General features: G+C 44.7%; 1 protein-coding gene across 1 annotated transcript in view; it reads right to left on the reverse strand.

The window, feature by feature from the left end:
• The window catches only part of LOC307237752 (receptor-type tyrosine-protein phosphatase N2-like), a gene marked incomplete at both ends in the record, with an annotated part of 149,474 nt that extends 131,372 nt beyond the window's left edge, over nucleotides 1-18,102 (reverse strand). Inside the window, 3 exons of the mRNA XM_080010516.1 lie at nucleotides 2,408-2,521; nucleotides 17,188-17,238; nucleotides 18,006-18,102. Of these exons, the coding sequence (XP_079866642.1) occupies nucleotides 2,408-2,521; nucleotides 17,188-17,238; nucleotides 18,006-18,102 (262 nt within the window). The remainder of the gene's footprint in view (nucleotides 1-2,407; nucleotides 2,522-17,187; nucleotides 17,239-18,005) is intronic.
• Nucleotides 18,103-20,000: the final 1,898 nt, after the last annotated feature.

Below are 20,000 nucleotides of genomic sequence, written 5' to 3' on the forward strand. Positions count from 1 at the left end.
AGCCTCGCGTTGCTACAGCAGGTTGCCAGGAGGAAGCGACGCAACCTTCTGTTTCTAGTCTATTACATTAGCGTTAGCATGTAGCCTCAAGGGCTGAAGTGTTTCGGTTTAATACGTAAGGATTTTGTGGCAGAGGTCAATGAGCGTACGGAGCGAAATGCACTTCAAACCCAGTACGACACTGGTACCACAGGAAGTACCAGTGGAGAGGAGGCAGCTCAGAAACGTTTCTTTACGGGAATTTAGGAGAAAACATGAATAAAGGAAAACGTGAAATGAGTCATTTGAATTTACCCTTTTTAATCGTTTTTTTTTTTTTCTGTTTCATTTCTGCTCATTCTCAACGATCCCATCTAATATAGTTTAATTAAGTTGGATTTTTAAGATCTTTGAGCTTTGTTTTCATTCTAATGTACAAAATCAGCATTTTTGTTCAGTGTTTACTATAAGAACCATATAATCACGGTACCTCGAAGATAACGGATAAACAGAGACGTGAAAAATGTGATTTTTATCATAGAATGATTGAGTTCTTTTGTTCATGTTGATTTTTATCCACTTCAGTTTGATTTGAAAGAAAACGTTTGAGCTTTGTTCTTCTTTTCATGAACAGAATCATCATTTTTTTCAATTTTCACTATAATAATCATAAAAGCTTGTATATGTGTGTTTATTAGAGCTGCAACTAACGATTATTTTCATTACCGATTAATCTCTTGATTATTTTCTCGATTAATCGATTAGTTGTTTTGTCCATGAAATGTCAGGAAATGCTACTGTCATATAGGACTACAGAAACCAGAAATGATTCAACTTTAAGAAGCTGGAATCTGAGAATTTGGAAATGTTCTTCTTAAAAAAAAATGTATCAAATAAATCAATCATCAAAAAAGTTGATAATTAATTTAATAGTTGACAATTAATTGATTAATCGACTAATCGCTGCAGCTCTCGTGTCTATGTTTAGAATTCTCTTGCCACTGAAGTTGTTTTTATTTTTCCTCCTCTTTCTCTGGGATGTGTCCAGCCCAGAGAGCTGCACCGGGACCAAAAACAAGGAGACACCTCTTCATTCTGATCTCTTTTTGAAACGAAGCCGGAGATTTTTTCAGAGGGTTCTTAAACCAAAGGAGGTGTTTCTTTTTTTTTTTCCTTCTTCTTTTTTTATTTCCTTCAAAGGAAAGCGGGATGGGCTGGCGGACCACCAGGGGTTTCCTGCACAAATTTAAAAAACTCCCGTCAGTCAGAGCTTGATGATGAAAGCCCGTGAAAGCCTGGTCCACACTGTGAGACCAGAGGGAGGCGTCACACAATACAGAGGTGTGTGCCGCCCCCTGGTGGTCAGCAGCGTCATCGCAGCTCATCCATTTTGGACGGCCCTGACAGGTATTGACGACTGGATTATCCCACAGATTGATTGGTATCGACAGGTTCCGACGTGATGTGACAGCGGGTTTGAAAAGGAGCCCGGATCTGGAGTTCCAGGTTTTAAGGTGTCAACAGAAGAATAAAGGTTAAAGATGACTCCGAAGATGACTGCATATTTTGACTGCAGAGCGATTGTATGTAGCTTCCATTGATTTCTGATATTTAGAGGAAGTTTATTTGAAAGTACCTTACATCACTACTGTGTTAGTATAAAGAACCCCCGACCCTGTATCAGCATATATGAGTATGATATTTCCCTCTTTATGAAATGCATTTTGTTTTCTTTTATTGTTACTATTTGATCACCTTCTATTAATATAAAGTGCACTTTAAGTTGCATGTTGTGTATGAAAGGTGCTATACAAATAAAGGTTATTTTGATCATCATCATTAGACTATAGAATCCCTAACCCTGAAATGGAATACAGAACCCCTAAAAACATAAAACCCCTAACCCTATACGAGTCATAGAACCTCAAACCCTGGAACTGAATATAGAACCTGTTACTCTGCTGTTTTTGTGCCTTGCTCCACCAACAGAACTAGACAGGGAATTGAACCTCCAAATACAAAACGATGATTTTTTTGGACAATTTCATAATTCTATAAGACATTTTAAGGATAATGAAAAATAAAAATAAAATATAACTATTGTACACATCCTTGAATTCTGTGAAGCACTTTGGTGAAAAAAACCCCTCTGTATTCCCTCTGGACTTCCATGCTTCCCGCAGACCTTAAAATGTTTTAAGTAACTTATTAAGGGACATTTTGATACCAACAGCAATTCAAAGTTAATATTTGACCAACGATAACTCAAGGAACTCTCCCCCAAACAGGATAATGAGAATTTCACATTGTTCGAGATTCCTGTCGGAAATAAGCAGCGAGTGTGTGACTAAGTGTCGCACGCAAAACACCAGTTTGTGTGTGTGTGTGTGTGTGTGTGTGTGCGTGTGTGTGTGTGTGTGTTTCCTACCCCTGTTGGACAGCTTCTCCAGCAGGCTCCTGAAGCGCTGCACCACTGAAGGGGAAACGTCGTAGGTGTAGACGTCCTTCACAGGGAGCGAGTGGCACCGCCCGAACATACCGTCTGGAAACACAGAGAAAACATTAAAAACACGGACACGTCTGGAAACACAGACATCAACGTGTCGACACTCTTTAGGTCACGGAGCCGGACTTTAAAAAGCTTGATCCAGCACGTGATCTGTGTACTTTGCTTTCCAAAAAGGTACTTTTGGTGTGAAACGTACTTAACCCTAACCACTTGCCCTTTACCACTAACCCTTAACCCCTAACCCCTAACCTTTGACCTCTCACCCTTCCACAAAGGTCTTTTTGGTTTGCTGAAACATACCTAACCCTAACGCCTAACCCCTAACCCTTCAAAAAGGTTAATTTTGGTGGGCTGAAACATATCTAACTCTAACTCTAACCATGAACCCTAACCCTAACCCTAACCCCGAAACCCAAACCCTTCAAAAAAGTTATTTTTGGTGTGCTGAAACATATCTAACCCAAACTCTAACCATGAACCCTAACCCCAACCCCAACCCTAACCCCTAACCCCTAACCCTTCCAAAAGGTATTTTTTGGTGTGCTGAAACATATCTAACCCAAACTCTAACCATGAACCCTAACCCTAACGCCTAAACCCTAACGCCTAAACCCTAACCCTAATTTTTGGTGTGTTGAAACATATCAAACCCTAACTCTAACAATGACCCCTAACCCTAACCCTACCCCGAACCCTTCCAAAAAGTTATTTTTGGTGTGCTGAAACATATCTAACCCTAACTCTTACTATGACTCCTAACGCTTACCCTAACCCTAACCCTAACCCTAACCCTTAACCTAACCATAATTAGAATCATAACCCTAACCCTAACCCTAACCCTAATCCCGAACCCCTCCAAAAGGTTATTTTTGGTGTGCTGAAACATATCTAACCCTAACTCTTACTATCACTCCTAACCCTTACCTTAACCCTAACCCTAACCCTTACCCTTACCCTAACCATAATCATAATCATAACCATAACCCTAACCCTAACACCTAACCCCGAACCCTTCCAAAAGGTTATTTTTGGTGTGCTGAAACATATCTAACAATTACTCTAACCATAACCCTTAACCCTAACACTAACCCTAACCCTAACCCTAACCCTTCCAAAAAGGTATTTTTGGTGTGCTCAAAAACACCTAACCCTAACCCAAACCTCAGACCCCAATTTGATGTTGATTTGGTCTCTAGGACCCCAATCTGAGCAGATTTACATTGTTAGATCTGATGATCTGATTTGGTTTCTCTACTCGGGGAGCAAACAGTGACACTGGGATCCAAACAGTCATTATTGGACATTCTCCAACCGCACCGACGTCTGGGAAATGAAATAACGGTGAAGTTTAACTTCAGCTGTAAGTCATTGTGCTGGGGAACCACCGGTCAAACCAACCGCCACCCATCGCTGACTCTGAGTCAGCGATGGGTGGCTTTTCTTGCTATAGACTCATTTATTTTGTAAAATTGGAGGAGAATGGCCCCAGTCTTCAGTCAAGAAGGTTACAGAGCGTTTTGAAAATGAAGCTGAAACGAGCGTGAGCTCCCTGAGAAACGAGTCGGCTCCGACAGCGTGGAGACGGAGCCGAGGAGCCGGGCCAGAAGGTGCCGCCTCTCCACCCTGATCCGCTGCAAACACCACCTCCTGCCCCTCCTCCCCCACGGAGCCGGAAACCACACACAACCAACACAGTGCTCTGTTTGAGTTGAGGTTTTTGGGTACAGGTCCTATGGGAACGGTTTTAGAGCGCTGCATTTTCTTGACAAACTTCATTAATCCCTGTGGAGGAAATGAGTTCTGTGCACTTCCAACCAGCACCAGTATCCTACGTATCCAGGAGCGGTGGAGCTGCCACGTAGCGCATCGGCCGGGGTGACCACCCCTGAGAGCAACAGTGCTGAGGACTGATCCACCGCACCCCCCAGCTTTCCAAGATATTTCGGCATCCTGACGACGTAGAGAGCTGAACACAGAGCACGTCAGTGGTCTGTGATCCGATGAGTAAAGCAGCTCGCTCAAAGTTACATCTGCTTCAGTTCTTCTGCTCTTCGGTCCAAACGATGGGACTCGTGCTCATCGCTCGCTTATGTTTGCTCAGACCGCGCACGGGAGTGATACGAACAAAACCTTAGTTATCCCAAAAAATCAATCAATCAATCAAACGATCAGGAGACAACATGGAGGGTAAGAAAAACAAAAGCGAAAAAGCAAAAGTCGCAGTTTCAAATGGAACACAGACAAGAAGGATTTCCACTTCCACACACTACCTGTGTGTGTGTGTCCGTGTGTTTGTGTGTGTGTGTGTGTGTGTGTGTGTGTGTGTGTGTGTGTGTGTGTGATTGACAGAGTGACTGAGTGACAGTGTGTGTGTTACATAACAGCATCCCTCATGCTAATTGCTCTATATATAGTCAGAGTGCAGTGCAGTCTGAGTCAAAGAGAAGAAAGAGCAGTTTAACAGATGGTGAGATGCTCCACACACACACATGCACACACACACACACACACACACACACACACACACACACACACACACACACACACAGTGTCAGTGCAGGTCTAAAATAAAACTCACAGACTTGTCTGCAAACACACGCAAAGTGTCTGTCAGTACACTGAAGAAATGGATGGATGGAAGGATGGATGGCTGGGTGGATGGATGGACGGGATGATGGATGGATGGATGGATGGGTGGATGGATGGATGGAAGGATGGATGGCTGGGTGGATGGATGGACAGGATGATGGATTGATGGATGGAAGGATGATGGGTGAATGATGGATGGATGGAAGGACAGACGGACAGGCGGACGGACAGGCGGATGGATGGATAGAAGGAAGGAAGGAAGGAAGGAAGGAAGGAAGAATGGATGGATGGATGGATGGATGGATGGATGGATGGATGGATGGATGGATGGCTTTTCCTTCCTAGGTTCTGGACCTGAGACCATGCCTGAGCCCCGCACGCCTCGGTGTGATTTACTCCGGTGAGAGAAGCTTAAAGATGGAGGATCCGGTCGCCGGGCGGAGCCGTAGAGAGCGACGGCGATAACAGCCTCAGAAACCAGGATGAAACACTGGGATGAAGATCCGTAACATGTCGAATATTTAAGAGAAAGGATTGATTTGCGGCTTATGGACACATAGAACGTTAAGTGACTGTAATTATGAAATATGATCTATGATATGATGAGTCCATAATAATGACCCTAATGACCCCAAACTGTTGTCAAACTAAGGGTCCATACACTCTACACCAGAATCGTTCAATCTGTGGGCCACGCCCCCCGAGTGGTCCACGGGTATACTGCAAGTTGGCAGCCAAATCATTTGTCAAAGATTTGAATATAAAAAAATCAATAAATGAATCAATAAATAAAAATAAAATAAAATAAACATAAACTGTAATACAAAGCTATTTGTATTGTTTCTTATTCCATTTGTTTTACTGTTTACAGCTTGCTGGTAAATATTGTGAATTTAGTGAAACTCAGAACTTCCCCACTGAGCTGCTGCAACGCCTCAATGTCCCCTTCAGGGATCAATATAATCTCATCTTGTTTGTATTTTATTTCGGTGAAACTCACCTCATTTTTTTCTTTAAAACGTTAAAAACCTTCATCACCACCGTGGTAAACCCATACATGGTGGCCGGATGCGGGCAACAGACATTTTCCCGAGGGGCGGTGAACTACTGTTAGTGTTGGGTTCAGTCACGGTAACGGGTGGATGTCTGGTATTGGCTGATAGTGAAAGTTTATCCGACCAAAACATTAGGTCGACAACTTGGATACAATGAGTGTTTTCTTTTGAGAAACATGTCTCTGTGCACAGTGTCCACAGTGTCCACAGTGTCCACAGTATCCACAGTGTCCACAGTGTTAACAGTGTCCATAGTATCCACGGTGTCCACAGTGTCCATAGTATCCACGGTGTCCACAGTGTCCATAGTATCCACGGTGTCCACGGGTTCCACAGTGTCCACAGTGTCCACAGTGTGCACACTGCCCACAGTGTCCATAGTGTCCACAGTGTCCACAGTGTCCACAGTGTCCACAGTGTGCACACTGCCCACAGTGTCCATAGTGTCCACAGTGTCCACAGTGTCCACATTGTCCACAGTGTGCACAGTTTGCACAGCATCCATAGTCTCCACAATGTCCAACGACAACCAAACCCCAACCGCTGGTGGAGCCGCTGACTCCAAAGCCGACATGAAGAAATGAGGCTCAACCTCCCTGGACTGAATGCAGTGAATACACTGAGTTTCAGATGAGCCGGCCACTCACACACACACACACACACACACACACACACACACACACACACACGCACACACACACACACACACACACACACACACAAACACACTCTCAGACAGAGACAGAGACAGAGACAGACACATGCACACACTACACACACTCAGACAGTGACAGACAGACAGACACCCCATACACAGACAGAATCACACACACACACACAGACAGACACACACACACACACACACACACACACACACACACGCACGCACGCTGCTCAAAGTGGCATTTTATTTAAATTATTTGTTTTTTGTCTTTACCGTCATTATCCCTCGAACAAAACAAAAGTCCTTCAGTGTTTTTGTCGTCAGATCGTTTCCCTCGTCAGACTGAACCGACAGGCACCGACCGTTCAGCGAGGCCTTCTGTGACCGACATCTCAATTAGGGGCGAACCAGACGGACAGCACCTGAACGACCGCAGAGGAGATGCGCTGGAAGGGAGTATAAAGGAACACGGGGAGGTAACAGGTAACAGGCTCCTGCACCACGGGGCCTGAAGCCATTCAAGACACCGCTCAGGGGACGCCGGACACTGACGTCTCACGTTCAGTGCGACAGTAGATTATCCCCAAATGATCCTGTGGTTATACTACCTTATATCACACTCCACTAGGTGGTGTTTCCAGGAAACGGAAGGAAACAGACGATGGAAACAAAACCAAAAGCAAGGAGCGGAGGAGGCGACGAGGCCGCTCCACGGCTTCTTTTTGACGAAGTAAAAAAAAAAATAATACAACGCGGCGATTTGAATATCCCTGGTTCGCTGCAAGATCTGAGGTGTCAGAGTCAAAGAAACAGTGTTTTTATCACACGTCACAGCTGTGATTTCTGAACGACGGACGACCTGATTGATTTCAGGAGCACATCTCTGGCTCGCGGCTCTACCAGGAAAAAGTTCATTTCAAGCCGTGTAATAATGATACGTTGATCATGATAAAACCACTCTGCGCTATACAACATTAGTATACAATAGTATATACTTAACCTTACTATATACGGTTTGATCTCATCAATCCTCTTGGGATTCACCAGTTCCACTATTAAATATGAAGTAAAAAAATCTCCAAAAAAAAGAGATGTCCAAAATAAAACAACACCCTTGAGAAACCAAAGAAGCTTGAAGCTCCAAAACCAGGGCGACCTTCCAGAGACCTTCCAGAGACCTTCCAGAGACCTTCCTGAGGCCGCGTCACCCAGTGTCACCAGTTCCTTCCATGGTTCCTTCCCTCTGTGCTTCATCCCCACCCCGCCCTCCACTGCTCCACCCTCCGCTGCTCTATCGCCTCCTGAATGAGTTCCTCCCACTCACACGGATCCGATCGATAATGTGACCTCCACCCGCCCAACCGGTCTGCACGGGCACGCTAGGAACCCTGCCTCCACAATGGAGGCGGGGCGAGCGCATGGCATCATCAAACACCGAGGAAGTGAATCGGCGGCAAATTATTTTTCGGGCTTTCGTATTTGACTAAAAGCAAAAGCAAACTGAAACTGTTCAAGGTCGTTCAAGGTCAAAGTAGAATTTGCGGTTGAATAATTTATAAAACTAAAACGGACACTCTTATATGCAGGGATAGAAAGTCCTATTTCAGCCTTTTTTAGTTAAAGGTAAAACCTGTAGTTGACGTCATCTTAATAAGTTTCCATTCATTCAAGCTTTAAGTATTTTAAGCATTTTTTTCCACGTTTCGGCAACATCTCAATGCGCCATTTTTTTTATTTAATTTTTTTTAATTTTGAATGAATGCAGCCGTCAAACCTTGTAACTCTGCTATAGAGCTCAACAGGGCGTGGCCGCCCTCAGAACGGCCCCGTGTCCCGAAGTGAATCTCCCGTTCATTGGCTCCAATGTCGTTTCATAAAATCCTAATTCAAAGAGTTTTTTACCAGGAACCGAACCAACAAACGACCAGATGAACGGTGACCATAAGATGATGAAGATGATGATTTGATTGAGGCAAAGAAAAATGAATTTGGAAAACGTAAAAAGTAAAACAAGGCGAAGCCACAAGACTGTGAATATGATTATTATAAGAGTGAAGGAAGGAGCATCCCATAAACCATTATTAATGACACCTTTCAAACCACTTCCAACCTCATCATAGTTTAGTTTATTATTATAGTGTTTTAATTGTTATAAACACTGTTATATTATATATCAATATACACACACACTCAACAACTCCATGGTAACAGCGAGCTCCACCCATCAGAGACGTCGCTGTCGCACTGAAGGATTGTGGGTAGTGTGCTACTCCTCCACGACACGGGGAACAAAGCAGGTTTTTATTCCCCAAAACACGGTTGACATCACAGGGACAGGGACACAGGGAGGGTGGAGCACGGTTCCACCGCCTCAGCCGGTGCTCAGTCATCACCACAGCCCCTTCGATCACAACGGGAGCCGGGGTTTTCCACTTCCCGGGACTCGGCGCTGAGCTCCGTATCAAACGGTTCCATAGCCCCTAAAAGCCCAGTTCCCCCCGTTCCATCGCAACAATCATTCCTTTGTTTCTCCTCCCCCCAAAAAGATGGGTTTGAAGCCGTCGCCTGCCGTCGCCGCGCGGATCCCCGCCGCGTGGCCCCAGCCAGCAACCAGGCCCCAGCTGCGCGACGGACCAATTTAGCCCGCTCCGCTCGCATCTGTTGCCATGGCGACTCCCGCGGAGCGCCGCCGGCCCCTCGCAGCTAATCAGACAGGCGGAGGAGGAGGTGGAGGTGACGGGGGGGGCGGGGGACGGACGGACGGCGAATCCTCCTCGTGTTTTGCCTCCACTTTGGTCTGAGAAAAAAAAACAAAAGCCACCGGCGCCGCTCGTCGAGGCGACTGTCGTCGAGCAAACTACGCCTGGGTGTTGAAATGAACACCATCAACCATTCAACCATCATTTTTCATTGATTCATCATTTATTCTCACAACTTACTGACCGAATGCCTCTTTTCCATATTATACGATGAATCGCTTTGTTTAACTCGCCACGACAACTCATCAGCTTTTTGTACCCGATCACCTCATTTTACCGTCAATTTAGGGTGTCAACTAAATGAATCCAAATTAAATAAACGAATGGGGCGGATACATTTGATATATATTTTCGAATAAAATTATGTAAATACCTGTTTGCTGAAATCATAATGCACACATGGTAGATGGAGATATATAAAGAAAATATTTAAAAATTCCTGGAGCTGCACCAAAATAAAACCAGCGTTAATCAACAAAACCTCATTTGCTGCTTCACGGCGACGCCCTGGGAGCAACTTAACACTCAGCTGAAGAAGAGGAAAGTGCTGAGTAACTGCCTCCAAGAAGCTGGGATTTTATAATAAAACCCAGAGGACTGAGGACAGAGATCATCAGCAGTATTCATTTGGAAAATTAAGAAAATTATTATGTCGATATAACATGTATTTGACAAGATAACACCATCTGGGTGCATATTATTATTATTATAATTATAATAATAATAATAATTATTATTATTATTATTATTATTATTATTATTGTTTATATTATTATTATAATTATTATTATCATTATCAGGAAAATTAGGTAATATTAAATATGCTTTCAGACATTCAAAAATTCAATTCTGCCTTTGACTGATAATATAAATAGAAAAGTAAATAGAAAATAGTGGGTTTTTTTATACATATTATACATTTATTTTACATATTATTGCGTTTACACTCTGAATTGTTGATACAGGGGTTTACCGAGTAATCGTTTATTTTCAGGTTTATTGCAACAAAACAATTTCCCTTTTGTATTTTATTTGCATTATTTTCATTTCCTACTTGTCGTGATGTGCTGGCGTAACACTGAAATTTCACTGTGGGGATGAATTAAGTATCCGTCCCATTTAATGAATTACATATAAATGAATGAATAAATAAATTGGATTACTGAAACGTCTGGCGATCGATTAACTGATTATAATCAATTCCTTGTGGCTAAAACTTGGGATTCATCCATTTTAAGGACAGAGTCGCTGACAAACCTCAAAAGGTTTGGAAAAATAAACAAAACACTCTATATTTGATGTAAAGATTTTTTTTTTCAAATAAGAAAAAATCCATTTGAATACAATAATTGACACTTTGGGAACAACTCTGTGATGGATGTTAAAATAACATTGAATTAAAGATTTGGAGCTGAAGCAGGTGAGTCACAGCGTGCGTAACCTCATTACAACAACATGACAACATACATTTATTATGACAATCCATCCTTTTGGGATATGTAATCACAGAGCGACGCCTTACTACAATCTGGGAGAGATAAAAAGGGAAAAACCCGAAAGAGCAAAGTCACTGTAATACCCTGGAGCTGGAAATGGAACCGGAGATATGAAATACAATACTAGTAATACCAGTGTTATGAATATCCTAACAGCACCAACCCCTCCGTCAACATGCGGGCGGAGAGAAAAGACATGTTGAAGTCACATGTGCCTCATATGTGGGAATCACAGCTTTTGGAAGTGAATCATTTTAAGCTCATTATCTGTTTTTTTCTCCACAAGATGCAACTTTATACGAGAAAAAGATCACAACACACTTTATTTCAACAAAGTGTGTTGTGGGGGACTAAAAACACAACGAAAACACAAAGAGCGCACAGTAGGGTCTCATAACACACCATGTATACATGCCGTGTTTGAAATTAGAGAGGTCACAATTACATATTACATTTATTACATTTATTATATATATTATATATTAATATTACATATTACATATATTACATGTATTATATATATTATATATTAATATTACATATTACATATATTACATTTATTATATATATTATATATTAATATTACATATTACATAAATTACATATATTATATATTAATATTACAAATTACATATATTACATATTACATATATTAATATTACATATATTACATATTACATATATATTATATATTAATATAACATATTATATATTACATATTACATATATTACATATATTATGTATATTATATATTAATTGGACATATATTACATATTTATATTACATATTACATAATATCAATCATAATTATTTGAGCATTCTATTCTATTTGGTGTTTGTAGCTTTAATAGATGTCTGGGTGCAGCTCATCTTGACCAGGACCCCAAAACTGGTCTTGAAAAGAATTATTATTATTATTATTAATAATAATAATAATAATAATAATAATAATAATAATAATATTAATAATAATAATAATAATAATAATAATAATAATAATAATAATAATACATGGCATAAAATAAAAAATAACGCCTTGAACTCTTCTGTCTTCAACAAGTTATTTAGTGACATTTCTTTTCAGGGAGAGAAACAAAGTGATGTAGTGATGTCATGATGTAGCGATAGTGACGTAGTAATGCAGCGCTTTTGTGTTTCCTTCCGTGCAGCAAAATGTGCAAAACTGAAGGACGGACGGAAACAGGACGGATGAAAGAGTGCGTTCTGAAAGAGGCTCGGGGGCCGATTCTGTTCTTCCAAAGCTGCAGCCGCGCCGTGACTCACACCTCGCCGGCCTCGGACCGCATCAACCGCTTAACCCACTTTTTAAGAAATCCACGGGCGGGAGCACGGTTGCCAGGCAACCAGAAGCGAAAGCCCGGGTGCTGCGGGGCGGCGCCTCCACGGGTCCAGACGCCGGAGCGGTCGGTGCCGGACAAACAGCCCTACCTCTCAGTCCAGACCCTGCAGAACATAACCGGCACCAGAGGGGTGCACACGGAAGAAACATGATCATCCGCCCGGCTTAAAACCCTCTAACGGTGCATTAGAGTTTCGAGATGGAAACAGATGGACCCTCGGGCGAAGCCTTTCTCACTTTTTTTCAGAAAAAATATGATTTCATCTTTTTGGAAGTAACTCAGCATCGGCAGAAAACGCTGCACCGGCCTCCAACGCAGTCACTCGGGGCACGGTGGATCCGTGGGCTCCGGGGGGCCTCCTGGGTGGAGTTCTCCCCCATGCTCACGTGGGTCCCCCACCCCCCGAATGACACCCGTGTCAGCGTGAGACGCTCCTGCCGATGCCCCTGAGCAAGGCATCTGGTATCTGGCATCCGGGTGCGGCTATGTGGCCGCCCACCGCTCCGCTACACGAGCGATACAAGGACGGGGCAAATGTGGAGAACCACGACCGCTTTGCGTCGTGTCCGGGCGCCGCTGCAGCCGCCGCGTTCCATTGGACCAGTTGAGCGCGGGTCTCCTCTGGGGGCGGCGACGCTGAGCCATGAGTGTGTGTCCCCCCAAGAGGCGGACCTGTCCGCCCTTGCACTGAACCCCACCCATCATGCAACAGAAGTTCGCTCCACCCCAAAAATGATAATGGAACCGCCGAGCGCTTTGGTGTGCGCTGGATGGCGCACGACACAGCGGCAGCGTGCGGTGCTTGCGGTTCGTCGCCGGGGACTCCTGCGCTGTTCCTCCCCGTTCGGTCAGGGAGGCAGGTCAGGGTCCCAGCGCGACACGGGCGGACAGGTCCGCCTCTTGGGGGGACACACACTCATGGCTCAGCGTCGCCGCCCCCAGAGGAGACCCGCGCTCAACTGGTCCAATGGAACGCGGCGGCTGCAGCGGCGCCCGGACACGACGCAAAGCCGTTGACGAGCAGGTTCCTGCCTGAACTGGGACGTCGGCCGCGGAGGACCAACAAGGGTTCAAACCAAGAGAGACAGGAGTTGAGGTTGCGTTTTAATTAGAGTTGTATTGCATGGCGGGCCGCGGCGGAAGAAGTGCTCTGACTTCTAACTACTCACAGTACAAAGAACAAAGTGAAAGGACGACGTGGGCATTTCTACTGAAGTGAAAGTGTGGAAGTACTTGCTCCTCGATGCTCCTGGAAGCGTTCACAGCAAAAGTACTCGTCATATACGGTGCCCTGGATATAACCGATTCTATAACACGACAACAACATAATATAATTCAGAGCAGAAAGAAAAAAACAAATGTGAAACAGCCCGTGGACTCTTGAAATAGTCTATGTGCCGAAGCATTTTAAAGGGACACTCCCGTTCTGCATGCTAACTGTGTTAGCCCAATGCATGGCCGCAGAGGTGTTCAGCTAGCCTAGCTCCTGAGAAATGAGGGAAAGCCACCTTCTGGCGTCTAAATAGCTCACTTCGTAAATTATTTTCCTATACAGTAGATGATGCTCAGTATGTACCATGGCTATCAGTCATATAAAAATACATACAAATATAAATCCAGATTTTTATTTTTATTTAACACTAATTTAGTGTATTAGTGGATTAGTCTGTTTGTCTTGTATATAAATTATATTTAATTTCATTAATGTATTTTTTTATATACACATGAATGTCTTTGTTTTTCTTTATTTTATTTATTTGTGACCACGCCATCTGATTTTAATTTCTTTTATTGGGTTTATTTCATGCTCCCTAACAGCACGTCTTAAAAAGTGCTTTTTCAATAAAAATGTATTTACTTACGTACATAAGGAATGTTGTCGAGTTAAAATGTATAGATATTTGTTTTGAAATGTAGTTAAGTAAAAGTCCAAAGTCTCCAAAGCAGATTATACCTAGTGTAAGTAGGTTGAGATACTTGAAAAATGAGGCGTTGTAGCTTGCGTTGCTAGTTCTGTCACACAACTCGACGGCGCCACACGCTTCCACGCCCTTATATGGGCCGGCCTATTTGAGCAGCCCGTCCCTGCCCTTCCTGCTTCGCTGCTCCCTCCACCTCCAGCAGAGGCCGGACGCCCAAACTCAAATGACACAAAATAAAGAAAAGATAATTTTAAATTAAATCCAAGAGTTGCCGTTCAGAAATGCACTTAATTACTTGTAACAAAGTATTTGTACTTAGTTACTTCCCACCACCGACGGCCGGTGACAGAAGTTTGGATTGGACTGTCGTTTCCACGGAAACGTCTTTCCACAAGGTAACGTTTTGTGTCGTTGCGGTCACTATGGCACCACTGGATATGTTCGCTCCAAAGCCCTCGGCGGTCGGGGCGGCAGCAGTATTTGACACGATTTCTGACTATGATGTTGACGATGATCACTATGATCACTTCTTCCCCTCAAAATAATCACGGGTCATGGAGTTCCCGGGAGGATTTGTCCCCATCCCCGTTTATCCTGCGGTAACTATTCGTAGAAGAGCACACGACGGAACAATAACCAAGACGTCCGGTGCGTAACGACCCAGAACAGCGGCGGTGCTGCTCCGGAGCGCCGTTCAGCTAGGTGGGGGGAGGGGCCCCTCAGCAGCTTTTTGGGGGCCGGAATAACTACTTTGGGAAAATCGCCGACAACGGCCATTCCAGACAGCGACAATGACAGGATCCTCCCTGTGTGGTACGGCACCGCTGCCGTCGGGAGAAGGCGCGCGCACACACACTCACACACACACACACACACACACACACACACACACACACACACACACACACACACACACACACACACACACACACACTCACACGGCGATAACAACAATGGCAGGAGGGAAAAGCACCGCAGCCTTGCCGCTAAAAATAAGGTGGCGCTCCGGGCCGACCTCCCCTCGCCTCGCCCTGCCCGTGCAGCTCTTTGGTTTTATTTGGGGGAGACGTGGAGCTGTTCTGCCGCCGCAGGTGCTCGAAACAAAGCCGCTCGCACTTCAAAGCGGCCAGAAATACCAGCCCCTGGCTTGGGGGAAGGGGTGAAACAGGCGGCAAGACGGCTTCTGATTTCTAGGGCGGGTGCGTATCTGACGGCGGATGCATCCATCCGAGGGAACAGATCCATTCGTGAACATTTCTCATCACCTTAAATAAAATGCCTGCGTTGGACACTGAGAGCAGAGAGAGGAAAATCAAACAGAGGTGTGAGAGAGCCCCTGGAACCTTGAAATGCTCCATGTGCCAGCGTCTCCGTTGTGCGGTGATTGAAAATCTGTTGAAGTCCGACACATTAAAATCTCTCCAGCCACAATGAATTTGTGGTGGGCAATAAAACGGTGACGATACCGCCCTTTTTTTTTTTTTTCCCCTCGATGTCGAAATAAGATAGACTCCGTCATGCCGATAAAAATAAATTGTGCGGATCTGTTCGTTTCCGTGCACGGCAAGCTGCAACGGAAAGACAACCGGTTTGGACGATCTGACAGATATACTGATGCAAAATGGCTATTTCAATTCTGTTATTCGCATACTATCGTTGATATTATATTTTACTATGAGTACTTTAGTGTAACTGTCACCTGAGTATATTGGACTCACAAGCACAGTGCTACTCCCAATGTACTTCTGTTTCTATCTACTGTATATTATTACTGCGTTTATATTGTATATTATGTTTTATGGCTGTGATTTCATTTTATTATCTATGTTTTTGACTTGCACTATTCCATCAACTTCCGCTGTTGAAACACCTGAGTTGCACCCGCGGATCAATAAAGTGTTATTTTATGGCACCGGTCTGATACCCGTATCGGGAGGGTGCCAGCCATTAAAAACCCCAAAAAAACAAAAGAAAAAAGCTGGATCGTATCTCAGAGAATAAAAATGAACAAGAATTCAATCTGATCCCCGAAAACAAATCAAACTAGAAATATCACGGAAACACTAACGTACATGAAGTAAAGAGAAGGACAGTCGGCCATGTGATGACACCAGCAGCCATGTGTTACCACGTTACCATGACAACAACACGACACTACCCATTCAGCATACAATAGTATCTGGAAACACCAGGGGTTTTTTTTGTATCTGTAACTGAATTGAAATGAAGGGACGATCGGCACTGACTGAGATGTTCAACTTTTCAACACCTGGATCAGAAAAGACAAAGTGGCATCGCTCCACCTCCGCCTCCGCCTCCACCTCCATCAGATCCAAATTGTTCAAGGTGTTATTATTTGGGGGAATTCTGCTCCAACGAGAAAGATGCTTCCATGGAGAATGCAGTTTCATTTTGAGGTTGAATTTCAGCATGGGGTGTGTGTGTGTGTGTGTGTGTGTGTGTGTGTGTGTGTGTGCGTGTGTGTGTGTGTGTGTGTGTGTGTGTGTGTGTGTGTGTGTGTGTGTGTGTGTGTGTGTGTGTGTGTGTGTGTGTGTGTGTGTGTGTGTGTGTGTGTGTGGGTGTGTGTGTGTGTGTGTATATGTGAATTGTAGGGGATGGTAGCTCAGGCGGTAGAGCTGGTGGTCTAGTGATCTAAAGGTTGCTGGTTGGATCCCAGGCTCCTCCTGCTAGCATGCTGTAGTGTCCTTGAGCAAGACACTTAACCCCTAATTGCTCCTGATGGCTGCGTCCGTCGGTGTTTGAACAATTGTAAGTCGCTTTGGATAAAAGCATCTGCTAAATGACTAAATGTAAATGTGTGCGCGTGCGTGTGTGTGTGTGCGCGTTCTTACCGTTGACACACATCTCGTAGGGGGAGCACAGCTCGTTCTCAAACAGACAGCCTGGAAAAGGGAAAGAAACCAGGTAAACAACAACAACAACGTCAACGTAAACGTCACTGAGCCTCCGACAGCAGGAGCAGCATCCGTCCGGGGCAAGGCAACGGGCGAACATAGAACATGGCGAAAAACAAAAACCACCTCACATCGTTTCCCACCTGCTGCCCTGGTGCTACTTCACCATCACACGGCGGATGAGATACGGACACACATACTTCACCGATAAGACGGAGGAACAGACGCCATAAACACAACCTTGACACAGATAGGCAATGAAATATGTGCCCATCTGAATTCATATACAGGCCACACACACACACACACACATACTGTATATGTAACTATACTGTATTGTGTGTATGACAGATGGAGGGTGGAGGTGTGGGGTCGGTGATGGTGGAAGTTCACATATAGGTTTAACTTCAATGTTTTCTACTGAAAAACAACGCACGCACACGCACACACACATACACACACACAGTGCATTTACAGTCCATCCGTCCATGAAGAGGATGGTTTTGGCAGCAGCCTCGGCAGCGTTCTGCTGACTCGGCTCGATTCTCAGCAACCTGGAGGTTTTTTTTATCTATTTCTTTTCTGCGTTGTTGCTTTTTTCCAACAACGTTTCTTCATCCCCAGTGACGACAGGTTCTCTTCTGCGCGACACAGATGCAGACTCACGATGCTGTGGCCGTGTGGGGCTCGCGACCGGGCGAGACGACGCCGTAACCACGCAAACCAAACCGCTGAACCGGGGAGCGGCACCGCACCTTGAGACGGACCGACGACGGGTTCGGGGTCGGGGGGGCTCACGGGCGTAGAGTCCCGCGCTGCTCCAGTGTGTAGGCGTGTGATGCCTCCAACCATTTTCAGCCTTTTAATCCCATGCTTTTGCTCTTCTTCTCTTTACGCCTCCACATGTGTCTTAGGTGAGGCGCCTCGAGCTTCCCTTGTGGAATAAATGTGTCAACAAACCTGTCTTGCTGAACAAGGTTTAAAAAGCCTCCATTGGAGCCATCAGACAGACGGGAAAAGGGTTTGGCTCACGGACATGCATCTTATGGGCCTGCTATGATAATAATAATAATAATAATAATAATAATAATAATAATAATAATGTAATATGAATTAATTCAATTATATAATTATAGACCCAAGAATCGTGATTGTGGCGCCGCCCCTTGCGTCCGCCTGCGCGAGCACCTCGTGCCGATTATGCACATTTTGGTATTTTTAGAGCTTATAGAGCTTATTGTGCGTAATCACCGGGTGTCATGACATTTCACTACATATATGTATGACTGTATGTGTATGTATGTGACAAATATTCTCTTGAAGTTGAAGTTGAAGTTGAATAATAATAATAATTATTATTATTATTGTTATTATTATTATTGCAATAATTGTAATAATAATTATAGTATTAAGTGCCATTACTGATTTTGGGTTGCTGTTGCCATGGGAACGTCACCAATGGGCTCCTTCAAGTGGAAACTTGAAGGAGACGCTGTTCTGTAAAGTGTAAACAGTGTTTAAACAGTGTATAATACATTATTATGTATAAGATGAATGGCCTTGATGAACATCCAGGCTTGATCGCTAGAACCTGCCCAGTACAACCACTAGTCTGCTACTGGAGGACACTGGAAGCTTCCCAGTACAACCACTAGTCTGCTACTGGAGGACACTGGAAGCTTCCCAGTACAACCACTAGTCTGCTACTGGAGGACACTGGGAGCTTCCCAGTACAACCACTAGTCTGCTACTGGAGGACACTGGAAGCTTCCCAGTACAACCACTAGTCTGCTACTGGAGGACACTGGAAGCTTCCCAGTACAACCACTAGTCTGCTACTGGTGGACACTGGGAGCTTCCCAGTACAACCATGCTATACTTTTGGACGCTGAAAAATCAGCGTCTTCTACGCTTCACGACTGGGAGAAGGTTTTGCTCAATGGCACCAGCTCAAGTTGTATGATTTGAAGAAACACTCCTGTTTCCCCCCTGTTCCCCCCCAGTGGTTTCTCCAGGTTTCATGGCACAGTCGTCCTGCCGTCACAACCCGCTCCAGTCCCTCCTGCCGCCGTCCGTCCACCCTCACCTTAATGAGTTCTGTTCTCATCTTGGCGTCCACGCCGTGTTCATTCCTCCTCCCAGACTCGCTCCCGCCGGTCGCTCTGCGTCGCAGCCACGGAGAACTTATCAAAAACACAAAGCACCGGCGGCCGCGGGCGTCGACGTCACCGGGGGAAGCGGACGTAATGATCCCCCCTCATGATGCAGGAGGCGCAGGGACGCCGCGCGCCCCCAAAACACCAGGCGCGCAAGCCACCCTTCCCCCCAGAGCGCCTCGCCTCAGCCCGCTCGTCTTCCTCGACGCCGGATGTTTGCTTTGCTTATCGCTGTTTCCCTGACGCTTGTTTACTCCTTCGTCCTCCTCACGCGCCTCTTATTTTTGAATGTGATCTTCCCTGTGAGGCATGTAACTGCACGTGGTGAGATCACTAGTTGAACACGACGCCCTTATAATAAGCTGTCGTGGAACGCGGTGGTCATGACGTCGGTGACGACTGAATTGGGGAGAGCCTTGGCGTCATGACAGACTGTTGAGTTATTACATTTTCGTCATTGAAAAGTCAGAACTCGCGCGAAGCGTCCCAACCACTGCGTGGTGTCATATGACATTTGTTACAAAAAGCTGCAACTTATTACGTATCATGTATTAAAAATTTTCATCGCAAAATGATTTGAGTAAATAAATATGG

The sequence above is a fragment of the Zeus faber genome (assembly GCF_960531495.2).
Source record: "Zeus faber genome assembly, chromosome: 12".
Lineage (NCBI taxonomy): Eukaryota > Metazoa > Chordata > Actinopteri > Zeiformes > Zeidae > Zeus > Zeus faber.